Raw genomic sequence first — 26,277 nt, forward strand, 5'->3', positions numbered from 1 at the left:
CTCATAGAAAAGGCCTCCAAGCTTGTTAACAACATTCTATCTAGCTTGCCAAATAATTTAGTATCACTGGGGTACAGCTTGGCTATGATTATGAATAGTTTAACTGCACTAGTTTTATTCCCTTTCTCCATTTTAGAGATAATAGTGATAATGAACTATTTCACAAGTGTTTTATAAACACTTTCCACATGAGGGGCAGCCTAAATTCAACTTCTAGCCCCTTCCATAGTACTAATACTGCAATGGAGAGGACAACGAATGAATCTGACTGGCAGTTCAAAAATCCTGCACTGGACACTCTCCCAGGACACTTCCAGTGTGTTCTGTTTGCTGTGGTGAGTACTGCCCAAGGAGACAGTGCTTTACACACACACACACTCACATATACACTCTCACACACATACTCACACATTCTCACATACACACACACACTCACATATACACACTCACACACACACATACTCACACATTCTCACATACGCACTCACTCACACTCATTCACACACACTCACTCACTCACACACACTCTCACACAACACTCAACTGACTCTCATTCTCTCTCTCCTCTCCTCTCTCCCTCTCCCCCTCCCCTCTTCCCCTCCCCTCTCCCCCTCTCCTCTCCCTCTCCCCTCTTCCCCTCTCCTCTCCCTCTCCCCTCTCCCCCTCTCCTCTCCCTCTCCCCCTCCCCTCTCCCCCTCCCCTCTCCTCCTCCCCTCTCCCCCTCCCCTCTCCTCCTCCCCTCTCCCCCTCCCCTCTCTCCCTCTCCTCTCTCCCTCTCCTCTCCTCTCCTCTCCTCTCCTCTCCTCGCCTCGCCTCGCCTCGCCTCGCCTCTCCTCTCCTCTCCTCCCCTCCCCTTCCCTCCCCTCCCCTCTCCTCTCCTCCCCTCCCCGACCCTTTTCCCTTGGAGGGATGTTACCTACCAACTGTCAGTCATTTTCAGGCCAGCCTTCATTTCAGCTTTCCTGACATTCCTGGTGAATTTCTTATGAAGTGTCTAATTCTCCATGGAAAAGGTCATGCAGTAACCCTCATTACCATTCCTCATCTGACTTTGTTTTAAAACTTAGAAAAAGGAAAACAAATTCTAATTATATCTTGTCTGAGCTGAAATTATTTATACTATTAAACTTATCAAAACTATCATATAATGTTTTAGACAGGAGATATTTTTAAATCAACGTATTTTCAAGGGTGTTAATGTTCCTACTTAACCCAGCGGTTAAATCCTGTCTTCCTGAGGCTAAGTCAAATTTATGACGGTGCTGACAGAAAAGGCAAACAAGTCCTCACGCTGTCCAAACACTACTTGCTCCATGGTTACGTGGCAGGATTCACTGGAGACACATTCTGCACAAACACAAAGTACTTTGCAAGATATCTGAAAGCCGAAAGTCTTCTCATGCAAATGCCAAAGTTCTTATTTTCATCTGTTAAAAACAAGTTTTATAAAGCATTTCACTGAAAAATAAATGGTATTAGTGAGGGTTTCTTTAAAAAAAATTTTCTACCCTATTTGAGGAAATTTTTTGAGGTTTAATTTATTTGTATTTTATATATATAAGGGTCTGCTTGAATGTGTGTGTGACACACACATACACACACACACACACACACACACACACACACACACACACACACGTATGTAGTGCTCCTGGGGCCCAGAAGAGGGTGTTGTATGTGCTAGGCCTGGAGATACAGAGGGTTGAGAGCCTACACACGGGTGCAGGGAACTGTGCCCACCTCCTCTGGAAGAGCAGGCAGTGTTCTTACTTGATGGGCCACAGCTCCAGACATTCGGACAATTTTTAAAACCCTGTTCATCCAACTATTAGAAACCCACCCAGAGGGACCCCGTGGATGTGGGGATCTGTGCAGGTTGAACAGGACAGACACCTTCACTCTGGATATGGGCTGGTGTCTAACATGCTGACCTTGGGTAGAGGTTCTCAACGTGTCTGCAATGGCCCCATCCATCTGCAGACATGTCAAGGGTGTCAAAGAGAGCAGGGTTAGTGAAGTTGAGCAGATCTGTAGCCTGTGCCAGCTGGAATAGTGCAGCCTTTCTCGACCTGGGGGGGATTTAATTTCACTGAGAAAAAAACACTTGACAAGCATTCCTCTATCACATTTTCCTGGCGGGGTTGGGTCAGCGGGTAAAGTAAAATAGGACAGCTGTGTGATGGTTCTAACTGAAAAGGTTTAAATCACGGAGAACATGGGTTGCTTTCCTATGGAAACAGCATTCAGAGATGGAAGAAGTCTCTCCATTTTTCATTTGCTTTTAAAAGTGATGATCGTGTGTGGGTGCTCTTCTGAAACCTATCACAGTTATACACCAAGCAGGTAGAGTTTGCAAGGAACACTGATTGCTTCCTGCTCTCTCACTTTTCCAAAGCCACTTCAGATTAGCTTTAAGAACAGAAAAGAGAAGTGGGTGGGAGACAAGGCAGCCCAGCAGGGGCGAGGTTACAGAAGGAGCCAAGGTCCAGCTCTGCTCAGAAGGAAGATACTTTGAGAAAAAAAACAAAAAACAAAAAACAAAACCTGGGACCCCAGATGGCCTTGAAAAACGGCTGCTCTGAAGTACGGGCCTGCTTTTAGGGCAAGAGGAGAAGAGAAAGGCAACAGTGGAGTGGGGAATCCTGAGCTTGTAGGCAAACAGGAGCAAGCCGGGCTGTGCAAGTGTGTTCTGGAACGCAGGAAGTGTGTGGGCACAGGAACAGAAGGACAGAAGGAACCGTAGATCGGGTTGCTGAGGGATTTGACTGTTGAGGACCAGGAAGTGGCGATCTTAATGCTCAAGCAAAAGAAGCTTCAACTTTAAGTATTTACAACCTCCTCCTGCTGCCCTCAGTTCCTCATGTCTATGCCTGGACCCGGAAAGGACCACGGGATGCTGGGTGGGAAAACAGTGAAGTGGCCAAAGACATCAAGGGGAGATGGGTGGAGCCAGAAAGCAAGGCGGGGAGGCAGCATCTGGAGCTCCTCAAACAGGTCTGAGGGGGATGCGGAGAGACACCCGTGCTGATGAGGAATTTTAGGGAGTTTTGCACAGGAGGAGCCGTGGAACTCACGCCTTCTTTACCTGAGGGGACACCTTAGCACAAGGCTTTTCAAGGCTTTCTGCAGGGGAATCTACATACCCTCCACACCCTGCTGTGTATCAAGGCCAGTGAAGGAAAATGTTGAGTTGTAAGCAATTCACACACACATAGCCTATGCAAGGTTTCTCCCAGTGGTCCCTCTGGAGGGAGCAGGGGAGAGAGGGATAGGTTGATAGTGATATGGAGGGGGAGGGGCTGATGGTGATGGTGGTGGGGGAGGGGCTGATAGTGATGGGGGGCAGGGCTGATGGTGACGTGAATACAGAGAGTACTTATATATGAATTCTATGGGGGAGGAGAGAAAAGACCAAAAGAATCCAGAAATGATGGGCATTACCGCAGTAAGCAATGAGGCCACCGTGAAGAAGGAACTTGAACTGAAAAACTGTATCAATGATCTAAATCAAGGCCCAGAGAACCTAAACGACTGCCTGACAACTAGCACACAGAGCTGGAACTAAGAGCAGCTCTGTCTAGCCACCTTATCACCAACTGATCGTTCCCCATCAGATTATTAAGATTTAAGCTGTTCAAAGCCTGCCCGTGCAGTTGTTCCCATTACAGGTAGCAACACTATCTTCTGATTCTGAGGGTTAATACCAGCTGATTCTTCTGCCCTCCCACTAATATTTTTCCCCGACCGAGGTGTCCCTGTTTGCCTCCAATTGATTGACGTGGGCAGGAATAGGAACAGTACTTTCGTACAGAGGATAATGGACTTGGCCTTGGGTTCTAAGCTGTTCCTGTTTGCCACCACACCGACTCTACCAGATGGGGCAAAGGTTAAAATATGACTCAGATCTTCATGGTATCATGAGAAAACACAGGAAACAAATACATAGCCTCAGAGTAACAAAGGTCTTTCAAAGTATAACAAAATCCCAGAGCTGCAAAGAAACGATAGATTGATCCAAGCACATTGAAAGATGAATTTCCACACAGGGAATAAACAACGAGGAGCAAGCTAAAAACAATTATTCGATAAACTAGAAGAATGCACACTAGTCGAGACAGCCTTCGTAATATATAAATACAAAGAATTCTTATGAATGTATAAGAAGAATTCAAGCCAACCAATGGGCAGTAGAATGTTAAGAAAGCACACACACAGACACAACAAAGCACAAATGTGCCTCCACATTAACCACATGTCTAATTTCTACGAAGCTGATGCGTCATATCTGTCCGGTGTGCATGAGGTGGCTGCATTTCATCTGTACACGCTGATAACCATGATATGCCTGAGTCACCTAGCTTCCTTCTTCTCTCATTTCTTCCTCCCTTTGACCCCCGAATCTCCTCCGAGTCACACATTTCAAATGCAACCCAACTAATCCAGGGTATACACCCTACCTGCTCTAAGTACCTCAGAGCCAGACACTAGACAACCAGGGCCTGCACACAACACCCCAGAACCCACGGAGATTATTCAAACCGGCTGTCCTAAGAGTCTGCTCACCCTGTCTCGCCTGTTCCCTAGCTCAGAAGCCACAATAAAGTTTCTTTCCCAGTCCTTCCTTCCCATCTGCTTCCTGACTTACCCTCATACTCTGCCCCCGACCCCTACCCAACCTTATGACATGGCGCCATCCTCTTAGAAACTGTGAGTAGTAAAATGTCTGTGGTGATTGTGCTGCTCAGCTCCTGATTGCTTGGCCTTTCCATACTTCAATTTTCCTATTAATATGTTAACACACACACACACACACACACACACACAGATCTCATTTAGTCCAGGCTGGCCTCAAGTTTTCTAAGAAGCAAAGGATGACCTTAAACACCTGTCCCTCCTGCCTCTACCTCCCAAATGCTGGGATTAGACAGTTATGTGTGATTGTGCCAGATATACCCAGTACTGAACCCAGGGCTTATGCATGTTAGGCAACCACTCTGCTAATTGAGCTACATCTCAAGCCTTATATGCTCTCTTTCAGAATAGTCTGATATATAAACAAAAGGTCCATTCCACTCACTTCAAGGTAAATATAAGGACTATGACAAAAATCACACACACGCGCACACACACACACATACAATGTAACAAAGGCAAAAAAAAAAAAAAAGGCCATGAATTTGAAAGAGCGAAAGGGGGAGAACATTGGAGGGCTTGGGGCGGGGAGAGAATGGAGAGATGATGTAATTGTACTATCATCTCAAAAATAAAAAAATATATATTAAAAAGAAGCATTGCAGTTGGAATATGGGGGACCCATTTGCAGTTGTAAATTGTTACAATCATTAGACAAGGCATCTCGACAATGAAGACACATTTTAAGTACACAGACTATAATCCAGCACTTCCATTTCTGGATATATAATACAATGTTTGAAATGTTTTAAAAATGAGATCTTGGAGAGATATTTGTATATCATGTCCAGAGAAGATAACACGTTCACTGATAATCATACAAGGCATTGTTAGTCTTAGGAAATTCTGGCACTGGCTCCAGCATGGGTGAACCTTAATGACACCAAGTTAAGTGAAGTAAACCAGCTACGAAAAGAGAAACGGTCTGTGATTCCACTCCCAGAAGCAGCACACGCACAGAGAGAAGAGAGACAGAGAGGTAGCTGCCAGTGACTATAGGAAGAGGAAGTTCACTATTTAATGAACACACAGTTTCAGTTTTGTTGGTGGAAATTGCTGAGACTTGGTCTGTTGCTATGAACTGTAATGATAAATACTGGCCCCCAAGGTCTGGTTGCCTCCAGGCACCAGGAAATCCTCATGTATACCAAGATATGATATGTAAACTTACTCCTTAATTTAAAACTATTGGTTGAATAAAGAGGCCTACGGCCTATAGCTGGGCAGAAAAGAGGTAGGTAGAATTTCGATTCTTGGGCTTGGGGTCTGAGACACAAGAGGAGAAGGAGGGAGAAAGTGGAAAGACGTAAGTGGGGTGAGTGAGTCATGAAAACATAGCCATGAGGGCTGGCCAATTGAAGAAAGAGTGGCCCAGGTGAAACATGGCAAGTTATAACTCAGGGTTATTGATAGGGGTGTAGATACTAATAGCGTAGAGGCTAGATATCTGCCAGCTCTAGTGTCGTCTAAGACTTATTATAAATTTAGAAGTTTTTGTGCCTTTTTTCTGGGAGGTAAATGATCTAAGGTGGGGTTAAAAACCCCAATTAATATTAGTGACAACAGGAAATGTCCCAGAAGATGCCTTGTGAAGCAAGAGTATACTCAGCACTACTATAAACTTAAAAAATTTGAATCATAAAGATTCAAAAATAAATAAACCCACTGACCCGGCAACCCACTGTTAGGTATTTATCCTTTCAATCTGATAATCCCAGTGTAAAATGGTTTGAACGGAGTTATTTGATTTATTATTGTGTCTAATTGAAACATGAAGATTGAAAATGACCAAAACTCTCAAGACAGAGAACTACCTAAAATGTTATACTGAATACTATTTGAACCATAAAATAATACAAAAATAAATTTGTATATGTAAAATGCAAGTGTGGCTATTAGAATACCATTTCCTTCTTTGTGCATAGACTTCCTGTTATGCTATCTATATAAAGGATGGCCCAAGACTGCTCTGAGGGGTGGCCTTCAGATAGTGGAATGGGGTAGTAGGCTGACTTACAGTGACTTTCCCAGCATCTATAGGGTTTCCAGGTCTGAAAGGCAGATAATGGGAGCAAATGAGGTCTGGTGACAGTGACTGGGCAATTTATTGGGTCAATACTTCTGATGGAACAAAACTTATCTGTGGCTGGTGAGGATGTCCAGCAAGAAATTCTGACCTCTTTTAACTCTTCAGTGTATATATATACATATATATACATATATATACATATATATATACATATATATACATATATATACATATATATACATATATATACATATATACATATATACATATATATACATATATACATATATACATCTACATCTACATCTACATCTACATCTACATCTACATCTACATCTACATCTACATCTACATCTACATCTACATCTATATATATATATATATATATATATATATATATATATATATACATATACAGACAGATATACATTTGGATGGATGGATGGAGTAGAGCCCCCACAAACTACCCATCATCTTTATTTCTTTTCTCTGGACTTTTTATAGACAAAGTTCTTAGAAAATTACCCCAGATAAGATGTTATACAAAACAGGAGTAACAAAAGAATGTTGATACTAAAAGTTCAGAGCCCTGTTTCCTTCTGTAAGCTCATTTTAAGTTCAAAGCAACAGTTTTCACATGCCCTTACCTTATCATGGTGCACACCTGTGGCTTCATCCTTGAATCCAAATGCTTTTCCTTGAACACAAATTCGTCCCACACCCACCTCTCCTTTTAGTGTAGTATGAAAGCTCATTGTAGTCTTATTATGCAGCCTTTACTTACTGTATGAGAAGCAGGCACATTCTATTCTGGATTCTAACTTTGTTACATCTTTCTAGCAAACAACCAAAACATCTATTAATGCTTTCTTCCTAAAAGTATTTAAATCAAATCAAGAACTCTATAAAATCACTAATTTATCTAAACAGCATTAATTCATCAAAGTTCATCTCTATGTTGATCTGCAGGAGATCTGTCCAACAGTGTGGCCTGAGGCCAGGAATCCAGAGGCTATGTGATAGTAATAGGAAAATGTACCAGCAACAAGAAGCAATCCTGAGGAGAAGTTTCTTGGGACCTTGCCTCTCAGAGCTCATCTATCTTAGGCTATGCAAAAAAGGGCAGGCCACCTCCAGGAAGACCACCTGCTAGCCTTAGCCTTTCTTAGATTGCTCCTGACAGCTAACTTCATTGTGTATGGTTTTGAGCATTCTGAATTTAATGCAATGTGCATATTTTAGAAGTTAAAGATTGGTTTTAGTTGAAAAGGTTAACCTCTTGACTGAGACACACTTTATAATGAAGCTTCTAATACTATGCTCTCTAAAGACCTCGTCTGGGTCCATCTTCTGCTCAGCCACTGAACCCTGCCTTGTTGTGCAGACTGACAGCTTTGTCTTACACTCTCTTCTGGTATTGACTCATTTAACTAGTGTCATCTGTAAATGTGGTTACCAGATGGCCACGTTCCCCACCCTACTCTTATTTGCTTATTGCCTAAGGTCCTACCTAAGGACGCCAATGCTTTCTCATTGTCCAGTTCATATATTTTAATTGAAAGGGGTTTTCTTGATTTCAATTCTTAAGACTCCATCTTCAGTTCCCAATATGTGGTTCTAATGGTACACGAGATATACATTGTCTGAGTGTGATAGCTTTCCAAAGCCAACTTAGAATTTCTTTCATTAAGGGAGAGAATAATTGCATAGATTATTTTTCCTATTCCTTATTTTTAAAAGCAGTATCTGTTTACAATAACTACTAAAACAAACAAACAAACAAAAAAACCAACAAAATCCCCACAGAATTCAAGTTTAAAGTCCTTTCCTTCAAGCCTGAGGTTGGAACCCAGGACTGCATACAATCATGCATCCTAACACTGAGCTATAGTACTTTGACACAGGATCTTCTTAAATTGGCCAGGGTGGTTGTGAACACGAACCTTCTGTCTCTGCCTCCCTAGTAGATGGATTATCGCATTATACCACCACCCAGCAAGGAAATTATTTTTAATGTTCAACCAAGTTCTTATTACAGATAAAATACCAATAAAAATTAGAGGTAACAAAAAAAACTATTGAACTTAAAAACATGCACACCAGTATACACACACACACACACACACACACACACACACACATGGGAAGCTTAAATTATGTAAGGAAACATCAAGGCACAGATAAAGCAAAGGAGAGGAAAACAATCCATGCTGATGGGGGCCATATGGTGGCCAGCATCCTTCCCTGTGTCTTATTCTTGGGCAGGGCTCACTGTAGATGCTCAGGGAAGATGTTAAGTGTGAGGAAGTAACATAGCAGTTCGGGGAGGATGGGAGGAAATGCTGAGTCCTGCCTGCCCTGATTTTTACTGATATTTTGACTCCCACTTGCTCATTTTTAATCAGGTTGTTTTTTCCAGATTGTTTTTCTGATAACAGCCTAAATTCCTGGCCAGAGCCAGTCTTCGTGTAATCATTTTATAGGTGCCAAGAGTGAGGCCACCTCACGAGGGACCTTCTTTTTCCTGGCCCTGTTCTGTAGTGTACACTTTACTGACTGGATTTGGAGGTAGCAATGTGCTTTATAAGGAGCAATAGGGCCTGTATAATGCTAATGCAAATTATCCTTAAGAGTGGACACAAGCTGTGCTGATATCTAAATCCTGAAGTGCTTTCCTGCTTCATCCCAAATTCTTCTTCTGTAATGGAAATCATTTAAAATCTCCATCCTACTGTCAAATGTAAAAGCAGCAGCAGCAGCAGCAACAACAACAACGCAGCAAAACCACCTCTACCAGAGTAGTCAATAGAGTGTGGTGAATTCATGTCTGCTTAAAATTTCTTACCAGATACATAAAGTCTTAAGTTGCTTTTGTGAGGCTGCCTGGATGTTTGATGGAAAGTGAAAACATGCCGGCAATACCGATATTTACAGAAAGATTTTAGAAAGGAAACTAGTACATTAAAAAACACTCACATCCTTCAAGTATGACTATTAGTGAGGTGTCACAACTAAAAAAGGGAAAGGGATTAGAAACATATAACAAGAACATTACACATTTATCTTTTCCATTTATACAGTATTTATTTTAAAAGTAAATTTGTAAAATCCTAAAATAGTAGTGTTTACAGTGTGAATCATGAGTGATGTCAAGTCTAAGTGCTAAGGTAAGACATGGAACACAGGCTTCCTTCCTCATCGTGTGCATGTATGTAACCACGGACAAGCTACAGCTGTAGGATGGTAGTGATGACATATCAGAATCCATAGGAAAATAAATCATACATTTAACACTCCTTTGACAATAAGCTCATTGTGGGTGAGAGTCATATCTTTACCTGCTTACAACTAGCTAATTTATTAATTAAGGCATAAAACAAGAAAAAGATATTTTGGCTATTTGAAAATTATTTTTAAATTTTTTTAGGGATTGTATCATGAATCTCATCAGTAAAGCTACAGAGATGGTGAACCCAGAAAATGGGTGAAGCACTGGTAGTCCCAGAGAGTCCCAAAATACTACTACTGCTGCTGCTGCTGCTGCTGCTGCTGCTGCTACGATGATGATGATGATGAGGACGATGATGACGATGATGATGATGATTTTAGAAATCAATGAAAACTTCCGAATGTACTTATCTGGATCCAGCCTCCGGAGAACAGAATGTATAAAAACTATCCTTTGTGTAAAAGCAACCATTTGTGAAGCACAGAACCATACACACAATGACAATATCACTTCATCCCCACAATGCAGACGTCCCTGTTAGACACACTGAAGTAGCAAACTGTAGTCCTTCTACAAAGCACGGATCAAGAACTAACTACACCTGTCCCTCTAGTCAGGGACTGTTTGCAAGCTTCAATCCACACACCAGACACTCCTCTTATATCTGTGGTGTTTTCTTAACTCCAGCACTTCTGGCCCAATAATTTAGACAGTTTCCTAGTTCAGCATTCCGAATGCCAAGTTCGGTTCTTCCCTTATCCCCATCTATACAGATAAGAAGTCCAGAATTTTACCTTCTTAGTGTCTCTCCTAAACAAGCTCACTCCTTTTGCCCACCACACCTGCCTTGGTGTAGCCTCGTGTGTCTTGTCTCAGTGGCCAGACAAAACATTCACAAGAGAGCCAAAGGACAATGCAGGAGAGCCAGGCTTGGGAGAATGCCAAAGGCGTCCTCGGAAGTTTGCTCTGAAGCGCCTTGGACCCTGGAGATGTGCCAAGTACGTGTGTGAACAGTGAGGGCAAAGTTCAAAGGTAGAGCTGATTTATCTCCGCTCGTCTTACGTCTACTGACTTCAAAACCCTTTCTCCATCATCTCTTCCCACAGTGACTTCTAAGAAAACTGCCCCTTCTGGCTCTGTAACCATACGTCACCCTTTGTTGGCATTTAACATTTCAAGTTACCTTTTCCCAAATAAACCTTGCAAAGGACAGGAATATTCCCTGGGCTTTCTGTCTGTGCGCCCGATGGTGTTTAGCACAGAAAACACACAGGGACTGTTTGAAAAGAAGGAGGGAGGCTAGAGCCTGAGCTCAGTGGCAGAGCACTTGCCAAGCAAGCTCAGGACCCTGTACTTTGTCTTTAGAGCACGGGGGGGGGGGGGGGGGGGGGGAGAAGAGAACATTAAAACAAAGGAAGGAAGCTGGACATTTAGTTCAACTGAAAAGCACTTACTTGGCAAGTAGAAGGTCCTGAGCTCAGTCATCAGCCCCGTTAAAAAAGAGAGAGAGAGAGAGAGAGAGAGAGAGAGAGAGAGAGAGAGAGAATTAAACTAAACAGGGGCTGGAGAGGTGGCCTCCCTGGAAAGGTGGAGAGGCTGGCAGTATTTGCTGCTCTCCAGAGGATCCCAGTCCTAGCACTCACATTGGGTTCCTCACACCGCTTCTAACTCCAGCTCCATAGGGTCTGACACCTCTTCTGGCCTCTTATGAACATACATACATACATGTGGCATACACATACACAGGCTTGCATGTATATACATAAATAATTCTTTTAATCCTTAAAAGAGAACTAAAAAAATAAAGGAATGATTTTGTAGCTTTAATAATAACAGTAATAAACATTTCCTATCAGCATACTGGTATGCAGTGGGCAGTATATAAATATCTCTAAGTAGATTAGGATAATTGTTTTGTTATCTCAATTCCTAGCCAATGTATCATTCAACTAAAATTTGTTAAACTGAGAAGCTTTTGTAAGGCAAAGGACACTGTCATTTGGACAAAGCGGCGGCCTACTGAATGGGAAGACTCTTTTGCCAGCTACACATCTCATAGAGGGCTAATATCCAAAATATATAAAGAACTCAGGAAACTTGATATAAAAATAACCCAATTTAAAAATGGGGTACAGATCTAAACAGAGAATTCTCAACGGCAGAATCTCAAATGGCTGAGAAACACTTTTAAAAGTGTTCAACATTCTTAGATATCAGAGAAATGCAAATCAAAATGACTCTGAGATTCTATGTTACACCAGTCAGAACAGCTAAGATCAAAAATACACGTGATAGCTCATGCTGGTGAGGATGTGGAACAAGGGGAGCATTTCTTCATTGCTGGTGGGAGTACAATTTGTATAGTCACTTTGGAAATCAATATGGTGGTTCCTCAGAAAGACGGGAATAGATCTACTTCACGATCCACCTGTGCGCCACTCTCCGGCATGTACCCACAGGACACTTCATCCTACCACAAAGACATTTGCTCAACCATGTTCATTGCTGTTCTAATCATAACAGCCAGAAATCATAAACAATGTAGATGTCCCTCAAGAGAAGCATGGATAAAGAAAACGTTCATTTACAAAACTCAGTATTTACTCGGCACTTTAAAAGATAACATCATGAAATTTGCAGGCAAATAGATGAAATTAGAAAAACATCATCCTGAGTGAGGTTAAACTAGACCCAGGAAGACAGATATGGTATATATTCACTTAATCTGGATATTAGCCATAAATAAATGATAACCAAGCTATAATCCACAGACCTAGAGAAGTTAGGCATAGACAAAGGGACTAGAGAGCAAATGCGGATCTCCCAGCGTGGGGAAATAGAACAGATTTTATGAGTGGACTGGAGCTGGGGGTCAGGGGATGAGAATGTGAGTAGCAGGTAGGAAAGAAAGGTGAAAGGAAGATGGGATTGAGGAAGGGGATGAGGGAGAGGAAGCTAGAACTGAAGGGCATTTGAGGGGCAGTATGGAAACCTAGCACAGTGGGAACTTCCGATGATAGATGAAGGCAATCCTCATGAAGCCGCCAAATAACAAGGGAGAGGGAAATGGCCATCCATCCCTTGGTACCAACTAAAGCTTCAGCTACAGGGACAGGGGTTCATTCGCTTGTGTTGTTGACAGAAAGGGTCCCATGGAAAGCCCCAAACAACTCAGACTGTTGCCAAGACAATAGGTTGCTCTCCACAAACTGACAGCAAGCCTCTTTGCTGAAGGGAACACTCACACAGCTCACAGACCATGGGGAGGTTAAGGATTGTCGATGCAGAACCTTTACCCTGTATTCTATCATTTCTGACATGGAAAGGTACTCTGCGAGCTCCCAAAGGAGAAGCGTAAAATGCACCAACCCAACCACCAAACCTTTGTTCCACAATCTGTCCTGCTTGCAAAGTATGCTAGGGCAGCGGTAGCACAAAGCTTGTGGGAGTAACAATTTGACTCAAGGCCCACTCCATGAAATAGAACCCATACTTGGTACTGCTTGGATGATGAGGAGCTAGAGTCTAAATATCCCAGAAACCTAGGGCAACACCATATAGTACTGGTCTAAAAAAAAAATAAAGTATTAATAAAATGACATTCTGCTGGACTCGTAGATCAGTGCCTTGCTCTCAGCATCACAGAGGCTTCCTCCTGCAGCAGACGGGAGCAGATGAGAGAGAGAGAGAGAGAGAGAGAGAGAGAGAGAGAGAGAGGCCCATGGCTCTATAGTACAGAGAGGACCTTGGAACACACAGCTCCAAATGAGATGTCTCCATTAAAACTCCCCCTCTCAGAGCTCAGGGAACCCCAGGGAAGAGGAGGCAGAAGGAGTTGGGGAGGCAGAGGGGAAGGAAGATCCTAGGAAACAAGGCCTTCTAAATCAACTGAGCAAAGCTCATATGAACTTATAAAGACTCAAGCAGGCCACAGGGCCTGCACACGTGTGCACCAGGTCCTCTGCATATATACTATAGCTTTCCATATAGTGCCTTTATGGGACCCTGGAACCTGTAAACAAGTGGGTGGCTGGTTCCTGGGCCTTCTTGTGGGGCTCTTATATTTTTCGGTTGCCTTGGCTAGTCCAACTTTGATATGTTGAATTTTGTTTTATATTATATTTTAGTTTGTTAAAAGGTGAAAGGCAAAGTGAAGAAACTTTTCAATGCAGCTGGGAAAAGAGCCAGTAACAAGACCGTGGCAGCGAGTTTCTTGTTGGGAAGTGTTGGTCCTGAAGACAACTGTGGAAACCATTTCCTACTGTGATAAATAAAGAATTTTAAAAGATATTTACAAAACCTTGCTATAAACACTTTATTCATTATACATTTTGTAGGAAGTAAAGCAATGGATAGCTTAATACAAAACAAGCTCTAGGGAGGGTCATTTTACCAACAAAGGGAAGCCTATTAACTCACTCACCCACAGAATGCCACTCACCCGCACTCCCCAGCTAACAGGGCTCTGTCTGCTATCCTGACACACTCCATCGGTAGTACTTGATTGCAGTCTGTGTATTCTCCCTTGGGCCTCCTAATCAGGGTAGTGCTTCCTGTTCTCTAGCACTTGGCTCTGCTGTGTCAAAAGCTTAACTGTTGGCATAAGGATTATTTGCAAAGAAAGGAGGAAGAAGGAGCTGACTGGTGTCTGATAAGAGAATAATCAGGGAGGCAGGCAAAATAAAATAATACTCAAAATGAATTTTGTGCTTGTGGAATTGAGATGAAGTGTTTTATAGCTTCTAGATTTTGCCAGAGTGAAACACCCGACACCATGACACTCATAGTCAGGGTCAGTGCACACAGACAGAAACAGGTTTAACCACGCATGCATTGCAACATCTAAGGTTGAGCCCACCCCAGGAAAAACTCCGGTGGGCTGCTTATAAACTTCCTCTATGACATAGCAGCCTCACGTTTAGGCACACACCAATTCCTGAGGAAAAAAAGACAGTTACCATGCAGGAGTATAAACAAAGGGTCGTTCTGTTTTTACACAAAGTGTTATTAATGAATCTCACACATTCAATGACAAACAGGATGCCTGGTCAAAAACATGGCATATGATTCTATGTGCACAGTGTTTAGGAAGACGCTAACCAACAGAGTGAGTGGCAACTCTGAACATGGGCTGCCTTTGGTGGGAGTGACACCTGAGAAGGGTCCCAGAGAAGCTTCTAGGTTGCTAGAAATATACTTTGATCTGGTCAAGAACATGATGGTGGAAAAAAGATAAATTCAGGGCCATTTAAAGTGCACAGTTAACTCTCAAACTGACACTGAGAACTCAGAAGGGAAGCAAAATTTGGAGCCTTAACAAATTCTGATCCATGTGTGCTGGCTGTATAGCATCTTAAGATTCAAGGAGCAGCATACTGATACTTATGAGTTATACTTTATATATGCTATACATAAACATATATAAAGCAGACAACTTTCCAATGGGACAGAAAAGTTTGTAGAGCACCAGACCTCATGCTTATATATCAGTGGATTAGTGGATAGACAGCTATCTGTCCACCTTAGCTCACAGGCCACTGATGGACCCAAATGGCTCAACTCCCAAATGTCATTTTGAACACTGATCCTGCTTAGCAGGGTAGTTCCTGCCTCGATGATCTTATTATGTAGTCATAATATCAGAGAGGAACTTTTAAGTTTTCTGTGCAGTGCCTTATGAGAAGATATTTAGTAAATATTGGTTATTGACTAAGAACCAGGTAATGTCCACCTATTAATGCTACAGAGTTGGCAATCTAGAGACATTCCCACAAGCTAAGTGCTCAGGCAGTGTCCTGAAGAAGTGAGGGTTCAGGAAGGTTCAGAAGGTTAGGATACTTGCTAGGGTGACAAAGTATGGTCTACCGAAGGAGGGCCTCATTTGGAGTCTAAGTTGAAATGGCACAGATTTTATGTGGCAGTGTGAGTAGGCGGAATTTTGGGAAATGCTCTTACATCACATATTTTAATTTCCCAGGCTTCTGAATTTACCACCTCTAGATTTCAGAAAGTCTCCACTGAGAGAACCAATATAAATAGGCCATTAAGGCCTAAGTGAATGATTAAATTGAAAAATAGTCTGGTTCTAATTTGCAGAGGACCTTGAACACCACACTAAACACACACTTCAGCCAATGTCTGATGACAGTAAAAGCTGTGCGCTCTGCCGATCAGCACTGCAGGCCAATGGTAGGCCCAGCGCTAGCAACAGTACATCTGTGGGTGCTTCTGTATTTTCAGTGTCATGGAAGTGTCCATGTTTGGCAGCTGGTCCCGAGAGCTTTCTTTCAGCTGGGATCCAAAATCTACCATTCTTCAGACACAGCTTCTATTTAAACAACTGAAGAAAAACTAAACGCAAAAATTTTTAAATCCCCACAAATCTTTTTTAAAAATTATAAAAAAGAATTGAGAAATAAAACTATAGCTAACAATTATGATATATATATACATATACACACACATATACACACTGTGTGTGTGTGGTGTCATTCCCTGTGCTACGATCCCGAACTGCATGAAAAGGAAAAAGTGAGCTGAACACAAGCATTCGCTGCTCTCTGATTCCTGGCTATGGCTGTGATGTGGCCAGCTGTCTCGTGTTCCTGCCCCACTACTGCACCTTAATGAATTCTTTCTCCATTAAGTTGAATGTAGACAAATAAGTAAGTCAGAAAGTGGTAAGGGTTCTTTATATATATGGAAAGCCACTTAATACAGCTGTTGAAGAACTAGGCTCGGTGATGTGGATCTATAGTCCTAGCACTCAAAAGACTGCTGCAGAAGGGTCACTTTAATCCAGGGGTGTGAAACCAGTTTGAGCAAAACAAAGAGACCTATCTGAAACAAAAATGTGCGTTTGAGTTGAAGATACAGGAGAATGCTTGCCTAGGATGTGAGACATCCTGGATTCAATCAATCATACAGCATAGCAGCAGCAAAAATACTCACAGGTGCGGAAAGAATGATGGAATCAGATACCATGATGGAGCAACTGACATAAGAGTAATTATGTATGAATCCTCAATGGATATCAAAAATAGATCAAAATTTTAGGGTGAATAAGATGCATGTATAGTCTTTAGTATCTCCTAATGTGGAAGTTTCTGGATACATCATGTCTTGCAGACTCACATAGTGTTTTACTAAGGCAAGGCTCCTGAGAGGACATGTGATATTTGCTGAGAGTATAAATGGATTCCGCAGACAGTGAGGTGCTTGCATAGCTGGCCCTGCAATGCTTTGTTGGTCTTGCATCTTTCTTTGCTTTCTCCTTCACTGATCTTCACTTCATTAAGAAAGGTTCAGAGAACTTCTCCTGGCATCCCAGCTGGTCCTAGTCTCTCCCACTGACTCTTGTGGTTTCTGCTGGATCATACCACCGTTGCTGATTCACGTTTGGTATATCCTGAGACTACTGAACTAGACTGTTGGTATCCTGACAAACAGAGATTGGAATTTCCCCAAAGAACAACTTCTAAAAAGATCCACATCCCTTGTCCTATTTATCATCTTTTCTCCCATACCTTTGGATGGTGGGCTAGAAGTGGGGGAAGCATTTGAGACCCTTATTAAAAGGAGGTTGTTTTTTTTTTTTTTGAAAAATCTAAGCCTAAAATCTCTATATTAGTTTTTTGTCAATATCAAAAAGAAAGCAATGATAGTAAATAGGGGAGAAACCTAAAAGTACCATCTTTTAACCAAGTGACCAACTCCTGCTGGCCTACCCTATACCAGTACTTAAGTCATCACTCAGCCCTCATCAGAGAAGCTTCTGCTTAGCTTCCTGACGTCTCACTTATTAACTGTCAGAATTAATGCCTGTGCTTTTGGTATGTGGTCTTACATTAAAGGGCAGTGCTAGAGAGCTCACCCTGGTAGCGTGGGTGAAGGAGAGCTGCTGGCTGGCCAACTCACTACCACCCAGGCTCACCCCAACATCTTCTCCATCTATGAACTGCCGGATTGCTGGAACGCATGAAGTTGCAGGATCTCCATGACACAGAGCAACAACAGGATATCTGAGGAGTCCTGGTAAGAATCCAGTGTTGACAGTATAGTAGAAGCCAGAGGCCTGGAACCAGACCAATGACGCATTGCAATGCACAGTTCCAGGTAAAGATATAAGGACAAAGGGTATTCTGTTGTTCCACAACAAGATGTGTCTTTGTTTATTGTTTTTTTTGTTTTGTTTTGTTTGGGGTATGGGAGATTACAAGGGGGGGAGAACAGATACAAAGAAACAGGGAGGTGAGTGGGATTGGGGTACATGATGTGAAATCACAGAGAATCAATAAAAAGTTAATGAACATAATAATAAAGGAGCCTACACACTGCATCGGTGCAGAAGGAAAGGTCAGGAAGAAAGGCTGGGTCCACTTGTTCATATGATTGAGGCCTATAGGAGGTGTGCAACAGAGAACTTTGACAGTGCTGCAGACTTTGTATGTCTAAGTGGGCGAAGATTAGGTTTTACTCTATGTGGTAGTTTGTGTATGAGTGGGCTTTAAGACCCTCAACCTAGCTGCCTAGAAGCCAGTCTTCTCCTGTCTGCCTTCAGATGAAGATGTAGAACTCTCAGTTCTTCCTGCACCATGACTGCCTGGACACTGCCATGCTCCCACCTTGATGATAATGGACTGAACCTCTGAAACTGTAAGCCAGCCCCAATTCAATGTTGTCCTTAAAAGAGTTGCTTTGGTCGTGGTATCTGTTGACAGCAGTAAAACCCTAACTAAGACACTCTAGTAATAGTATACAAAGAGAAACATACCTCATGCAGACAGAGGAAAGCTGGTGTTTCAGCTAAATTGATGAGCCGCTCCTCCCGAATGTTAACTGTAGGCACTAAGACAGAAGGGAGGTCTTCTTGGTCATCGTCTGTTTCTGAGGTTGCTGTTACCTCCTCCTTCTCCTGTTCCTCCCCCTCCGCCTCCTTCAGTCCCTCCTCTTCATCTTCAGTTTCTTCTTCTGCATCTTTGCTATTGTATTCCATTTTTCACAGTTCTAAAGTAAAATAATTCCATCTTCAATTATTCAAGCATATCTTCACTTACCAAGTAATAGAAAATAGGACAACACCCACCAAGTAACACACATACTAGAATGTGTACCAAGAATATTTGCCAACAGAGAAAACAATTTCAGCTTTGCTTCTCATTTTATGACTGCAAATAATTTGCTTGGATATTCAGATGTGAAGCGCTAATACAGAACCAATGAGGCAACAATAATTTATTCAACAAGTTAGAACATTAATTTGTCTAAGTAAAAGTTCCAGAGGAGCAACATGGCAACCCCTCCCTGATTTCTGTCACCAGCTTGGAAAAGCTCCCTCTGCCAGATCATACCAGCAGGCTCCCTGTGTAGCTACCTAATCCACAAAAAGGGTTTGTATGGGGGCCTTTTGCTTAAAAAGCAAGAAAAAATTTACTATGAAAATACCAACATGTAAAATCTACCCCTTATAAAATATTTTATTGATCATGAAATATAATAAATTGTGACACATGAAAAATAAATCCAAACAACATAAATTATAAGAAAATATTTTAAAATAATTTTATATAATAAAATAAATAATAGTGCAGTGACCTCTTGCCTGGCCATAAGATTATTCTGACTTATTTTCTTCCACAAAATCACTAATTAGGCTATCAAAATCTATACTTTTGCAATTTTATTTTTAAATGACATAATTGAAAATAATGTCAGCTGCTCTTCGGAACTAAAATTACAAATACATTTTGGCAATGTTTAATTGTGAGAAGAGGATTGACAATATCAGGGTAAATTTTTTAAAAAATCATTTAAAAATTTAACATCTAGAGCCAACAAACCTCTTTCGTAGAACAGTTTTTGTTAAGCATAATGGTTAGCCCATTCTTTACATTTTTAAGCTATTCCAGGGGGACCTCCATTCTCTCACCGCCTCTTCTCCACCTCCATCAGACTCTTGAACCATACTAGTAAGCTTCCCTTCCCCCACCTATCTTCCCTGATCTCTGAGCCCTCTGTGCCAAGCCAAGGTGCTCTGAGTAGCCTGCTAGCCCTGAGAGACCTCCATTCTCCTGCCACCTCTCTGCCCACCTTTATCATATCTGAGGCTCTTGAACCATACAGATCTCCAGGTCTGGAACCATACTACTCAAGATACCATACCCATCAGAGGCCTGCCATGCCAAGACCATCAAGGTTCACCCTCCTCCCAATACCTACTACAACAAGAGCATCCAGGGACCAAAACCATTCAGATGACTAAAGGCCCTTGGAAGAGCACAATCAACAAAAGCCAGGGCAATATGACATCTCCAAAGCACAGCTACTCCACTACCCCACTACAGGATATAACCAAAACATAAGAAAATGACATTAAATCCAATCTTATAAAGATGATTGAAGCCTTTAAGGAGGAAATGAATAAATCCCTTAAAGAAATACAGGAAAATACAATGTAGGCAGCTGGTGCCTAAAAGATGGTGCTTGTCTCCAGTACACCGGCGCAGTAAACAATGCCACTTCGCAGGTGCAGGTGCTAGCCTGAATCTGGCGCCAACCCCTCCCAAGCAGGTGCATGCAAATTAAAGTGCCGGCAGACTGACCAATCCCAGGAGGACACATAGCCCTCCCCAGTGTTGGGGTGTATATAAGCAGTCCTCCCTGGGTTCCCGTAGCATCGAGGTGTTCCTGCAATAAAGCTGTTGAGAAGAATCTGACCATGTTGCATTTTTTCCTTGCCAGAAGAGGTGAGCGCAACAATGCAATTAAATGGGTGAAGGAAATAAAACTGCAAGACCTGAAAGTAGAAATAGATGCAATAAAGAAAATACAAACTGAGGGAATCCTGGAGAGGAAAACCTAGCGAAGAGAAACATCAACAACGGAATATAGGGGATGGAAGATGGACTCTGGCATAGAGGATACAACAGAAGATATTGACACTTCAGTCAAAGAAAATGTTAAAGCGAGAAAATTCCTGATACAAAACATCCAGGAAATCTGGGATATGATGAAAAGATCTAACCTTAGAATAATACGAATAGAAGGAGGTGAAGAGTCCAAGCTCCAAGGACCAGAAAATATTCTCGACAAAAACATAGAAGAAAACCTTCCCAACCTAAAGAAAGAGATGCCTATAAATATACAAGAAGCTTATAGAACACCAATTAGACTGGACTAGAAAGAAAAACCTCCTGTTGTAAAATGATCAAAACACAAAATCTACAGAACAAAGAAAGATGTTAGAAAGCAGCAAGGGGGAAAGGCCAGGTAACACACAAAGGCAGGCCTATCAGAATTGCACCATACATCTTAACAGAAACTGTAAAAGCTAGAAAGGGCCTAGACAGATGTCTTGCAACCTCTAAAAAACTATGGCTGCCCACCTAGACAAAACTCTCAATCACCCAGCAAAACTCTCAAGCACCATAGATGGAGAAAACAAGATATTTCAAGAAAAATTCAAATTCAAACAATATCTATTTATAAATCCAACCCTACAGAAAATACTAGAATGAAAACTCCAACCCAAGAAGGATAACTACACCTAAGAAAACACAGGAAATAAGGAATTCCATACCAGCAAAACCAAGGAAACACACACATACACACACAAACACTACTAACATCAAAACAACAGGAAATAACAATCACTGGTCATTAATATTTTTCAACACCAGTGAACTCAATCCTCCCTACCCCCCAAAAGAGACACGGGCTAACAGAATAGATGTGAAATCAGGACCCATCACTCCGTTGCACACAAGTAATACACCTGAATAATAAAGATAGCCATTACCTCAGAGCAAAGGGCTGGAAAAAAAGTTGTCTAAGCAAACAGACCCAGAAGCAAGCTGCAATAGCCATTCTAATATCTGATAAAATAGACTTTCAACCAAAATAAATCAAAAGAGATGGGGAAGGACACTTAATATTCATCAAAGGAAAAATCTACCAAGATAATATCTAAATTCTGAACATTTATGTCCCAAACACAAGGGGAACCCATATTTGTAAGAGAAACATTGCTAAAGCTTAAATTGCACATTGAACCCAACACATTAGTAGTGGAAGACTGCAATACCTCACTTTCAACTGACAGGATATCCAGACAAAAACTAAACAGAGTAATAATGAAACTAACAGACATTATGAATTAAATGGGCCTAACAGACAGCTATAGAATATTTCACCCAAACACAAAAGAAAAAGCCTTCTTCTCAGCACCTCATGGATCTTTCTCTAATATTGACTATATAGTCGGTCACAAAGAAAGCCTCAACAGATACAAGAAAATTGAAATAATGCCTTGTATCTTATCAGACCACAATGGATTAAAACTGAACTTCAACAACAACAGAAATACTAAAAAGCCTACAAATTCATGGAAATTGGGCAACTCAGTAATGAAAAGGGAGATGTAATAACTGACACTGAAGGAATTGAAAGAATCATTAGGTCTTACTTCAAAAGCTTGTACTCCACAAAATTGGAAAAATTTTAACAAAATGGACAATTTTCTAGACAGACGCCACTTACCAAAGTTAAATCAAGATCAGGTAAACTATTTAAACAGCACCATAGCCACTAAAGAAATAGAAGCAGTCATTAAAAAGTGTGAGATTGTCTTAGTGGACTTTCCTATTGTGAGGAGACACAGACACTATGACCATGGCAAATCTTATAAAAGAAAGCATTTAACTGGGGCCGGCTTACAGGTTCACAGGTTTAGTCCATCATCACATGGCAGAAAGCATGGCAGTATGCAGGTAGACATGATGCTGGAGAGAGAGCTGAGAGTTCTGTGTCCAGATCAGCAAACAGCAGGAAGAGAGAGAAGGAACTTTCCCTAACTTGAGCATCTGAAACCTCGAAGCCCACCCCCAGTGACACACTTCTTCAACAATAAGGCCACACCTACTTCAACAAGGATATACCTCCTTGTGGTGCCACTCTCTCTGAGCCTATGGGAGTCATTTTCATTCAAACCACCAGAGTGATGTTATAGATAGACCAAGAGGTTTTTATTTATTTATTTATTTTTTGGAATCAAATTGCTTTATTGCAAATTCATGGGGATGATATATATGTTTTTTGTTTTGTATTTTTTAAATTTATTTTTTTAATTAGGTATTTTTTCACTTACATTTCAAATGCTATCCCAAAAGTCCCCCAGACCCTTCCCCACACACACACACTCACCCCCCTACCCACCCACTCCCACTTCTTGACGTGACATTCCCCTGTATTGAGGCATATAAAATTTACAAAACCAAGGGGCCTCCCTTCCCAGTGATGGCCGACTAGGTCATCTTCTGATACATATGCAGCTAAAGACACGAGCTCTGGGGGGTACTGGTCAGTTCGTATTGTTGTTCCACCTATAGGGTTGCAGATCCCTTTAGCTCCTTGGGTACTTTCTCTAGCTCCTCCATTGGGGGCCCTATGTTCCATCCAATAGCTGACTGTGAGCATCCATTTCTGTGTTTGCCAGGCCCCGGCATAGCCTCACAAGAGACAGCTATATCAGGGTCCTTTCAGCAAAATCTTGCTGTTGTATGCAATGGTGTCAGCGTTTGGAGACTGATTAAGGATCCCCAGGAATGGCAGTCTCTAGATGGTCTATCCTTTCGCCTCAGCTCCAAACTTTGTCTCTGTAACTCCTTCCATGGGTGTTTTGTTCCCAATTCTAAGAAGGGGCAAAGTGTCCACACTTTGGTCTTCGTTCTTCTTGAGTTTCATGTGCTTTGCAAATTGTATCTTGTATCTTGGGTATTCTAAGTTTCTGGGCTAATATCCACTTATCAGAGAGTACATATCATTTGAGTTCTTTTGTTATTGGGTTACCTCACTCAGGATAATACCCTCCAGGTCCATCCATTTGCCTAGGAATTTCATCAATTCATTCTTTTTAATAGCTGAGTAGTACTCCATTGTGTAAATGTACCACATTTTTTGTATCCATTCCTCTGTTGAGGGACATCTGAGTTCTTTCCAGCTTCTGGCTATTATAAATAAGGCTGCTATGAACATGGTGGAGCATGTGTCCTTCTTACCGGTTGGGTCATCTTCTGGATATATACCCAGGAGAGGTATTGCGGGATCCTCCGGTAGTACTATGTCCAATTTTCTGAGAAACCGCCAGACTGATTTCCAGAGTGGTTGTACAAGCTTGCAATCCCACCAACAATGGAGGAGTGTTCCCCTTTCTCCACATCCTCGCCAGCATCTGCTGTCACCTGAATTTTTGATCTTAGCCATTCTGACTGGTGTGAGGTGGAACCTCAGGGTTGTTTTGATTTGCATTTCCCTGATGATTAAGGATGCTGAACATTTTTTCAGGTGCTTCTCAGCCATTCGGTATTCCTCAGGTGAGAATTCTTGTTTAGCTCTGACCCCCATTTTTTAATGGTGTTATTTGATTTTCTGGAGTCCACCTTCTTGAGTTCTTTATATATATTGGATATTAGTCCCCTATCTGACTTAGGATTGGTAAAGATCCTTTCCCAATCTGTTGGTGGCCTTTTTGTCTTATTGATGGTGTCTTTTGCCCTGCAGAAGCTTTGCAATTTTATGAGGTCCCATTTGCCCATTCTCGATCTTACAGCACAAGCCATTGCTGTTCTATTCAGGAATCTTTCCCCTGTACCCATATCTTTGAGGGTTTTCCCTACTTTCTCCTCTAGAAGTTTCACTGTCTCTAGTTTTATGTGGAGTTCCTTGATCCACTTAGATTTGACCTTAGTACAAGGAGATAGGAATGGATCAATTCATATTCTGCATGTTAAACGCCAGTTGTGCCAGCACCATTTGTTGAAAATGCTGTCTTTTTTTCCACTGGATGGTTTTAGCTCCCGTGTCAAAGATCAAGTGACCATAGGTGTGTGGGTTCATTTCTAGGTCTTCAATTCTATTCCATTGGTCTAATTTTCTGTTGCTATACCAGTACCATGCAGTTTTTATCATAATTGCTCTATCATACAGCTTTAGGTCAGACATGGTGATTCCCCCAGAGGTTCTTTTATCATTGAGAAGAATTTTTGCTATCCTAGGTTTTTTGTTATTCCAGATGAATTTGCAAATTGCCCTTTCTAATTCGTTGAAGAATTGAGTTGGAATTTTGATGGGGATTGCATTGAATCTGTAGATTGCTTTTGGCAAGATAGCCATTTTTACTATATTGATCCTGCCAATCCATGAGCATGGGAGATCTTTCCATCTTCTGAGATCTTCTTTAATTTCTTTCTTCAGAGACTTGAAGTTCTTATCATACAGATCTTTCACTTCCTTAGTTAGAGTCACGCCAAGGTATTTTATATTTGTGACTATTGTGAAGGGTGTGGTTTCCCTAATTTCTTTCTCAGCCTGTTTATCCTTTGTGTAGAGGAAGGCCATTGACTTGTTTGAGTTAATTTTATATGCAGCTACTTCACTGAAGCTGTTTATCAGGTTTAGGAGTTCTCTGGTGGAATCTTTATAGTCACATATATACTATCATATCATCTCCAAAAAGTGATATTTTGGCTTCTTCCTTTCCAATTTGTATCCCCTTGATCTCCTTTTGATGTCAAATTGCTCTAGTTAGGACTTCAAGTACAATGTTGAATAGGTAGTGAAAAAGTGGGCAGCCTTGTCTAGTCCCTGATTTTAGTGGGATTGCTTCCAGTTTCTCACCATTTACTTTGATGTTGGCTACTGGTTTGCTGTAGATTGCTTTTATCATGTTTAGGTATGGGCCTCGAATTCCTGATCTTTCCAGAACTTTTATCATGAATGGGTGTTCGATTTTGTCAAATGATTTCTCCGAATCTAGGGAGATGATCATGTGGGTTTTTGTCTTTGAGTTTGTTTATATAGTGGATTACATTGATGGATTTCCATATATTAAACCATCCCTGCATCCCTGGAATGAAACCTACTTGGTCAGGATGGATGATTTTTTTTGATGTGTTCTTGGATTCGGTTAGCGAGAATTTTATTGAGTATTTTTGCATCGATATTCATAAGGGAAATTGGTCTGAAGTTCTCTATCTTTGTTGGGTCTTTCTGTGCTTTAGGTATCAGAGTAATTGTGGCTTCATAAAATGAATTGGGTAGAGTACCTTCTGCTTCTATTTTGTGGAATAGTTTGTGAAGAACTTGAATTAGATCTTCTTTGAAGGTCTGATAGAACTCTGCACTAAACCAATCTGGTCCTGGGCTTTTTGTGGTTGGGAGACTATTAAATAATGCTTCTATTTCTTTAGGGGATATAGGACTGTTTAGATCATTAATCTGATCCTGATTTAATTTTGGTACCTGGTATCTGTCTAGAAATTTGTTCATTTCA

General features: G+C 41.5%; 1 protein-coding gene across 1 annotated transcript in view; it reads right to left on the reverse strand.

The window, feature by feature from the left end:
* Ccdc146 (coiled-coil domain containing 146) overlaps positions 1-26,277 on the reverse strand; it is a 132,256-nt gene that overhangs the window by 88,472 nt on the left and 17,507 nt on the right. The window contains exon 2 of the mRNA NM_029195.1: positions 18,724-18,956. Coding sequence (NP_083471.1) covers positions 18,724-18,945 — 222 coding nt within the window. The 5' untranslated portion in view covers positions 18,946-18,956. The remainder of the gene's footprint in view (positions 1-18,723; positions 18,957-26,277) is intronic.

This window comes from Mus musculus, chromosome 5 (genome assembly GCF_000001635.26).
Source record: "Mus musculus strain C57BL/6J chromosome 5, GRCm38.p6 C57BL/6J".
NCBI classification, from domain to species: Eukaryota; Metazoa; Chordata; class Mammalia; order Rodentia; family Muridae; genus Mus; species Mus musculus.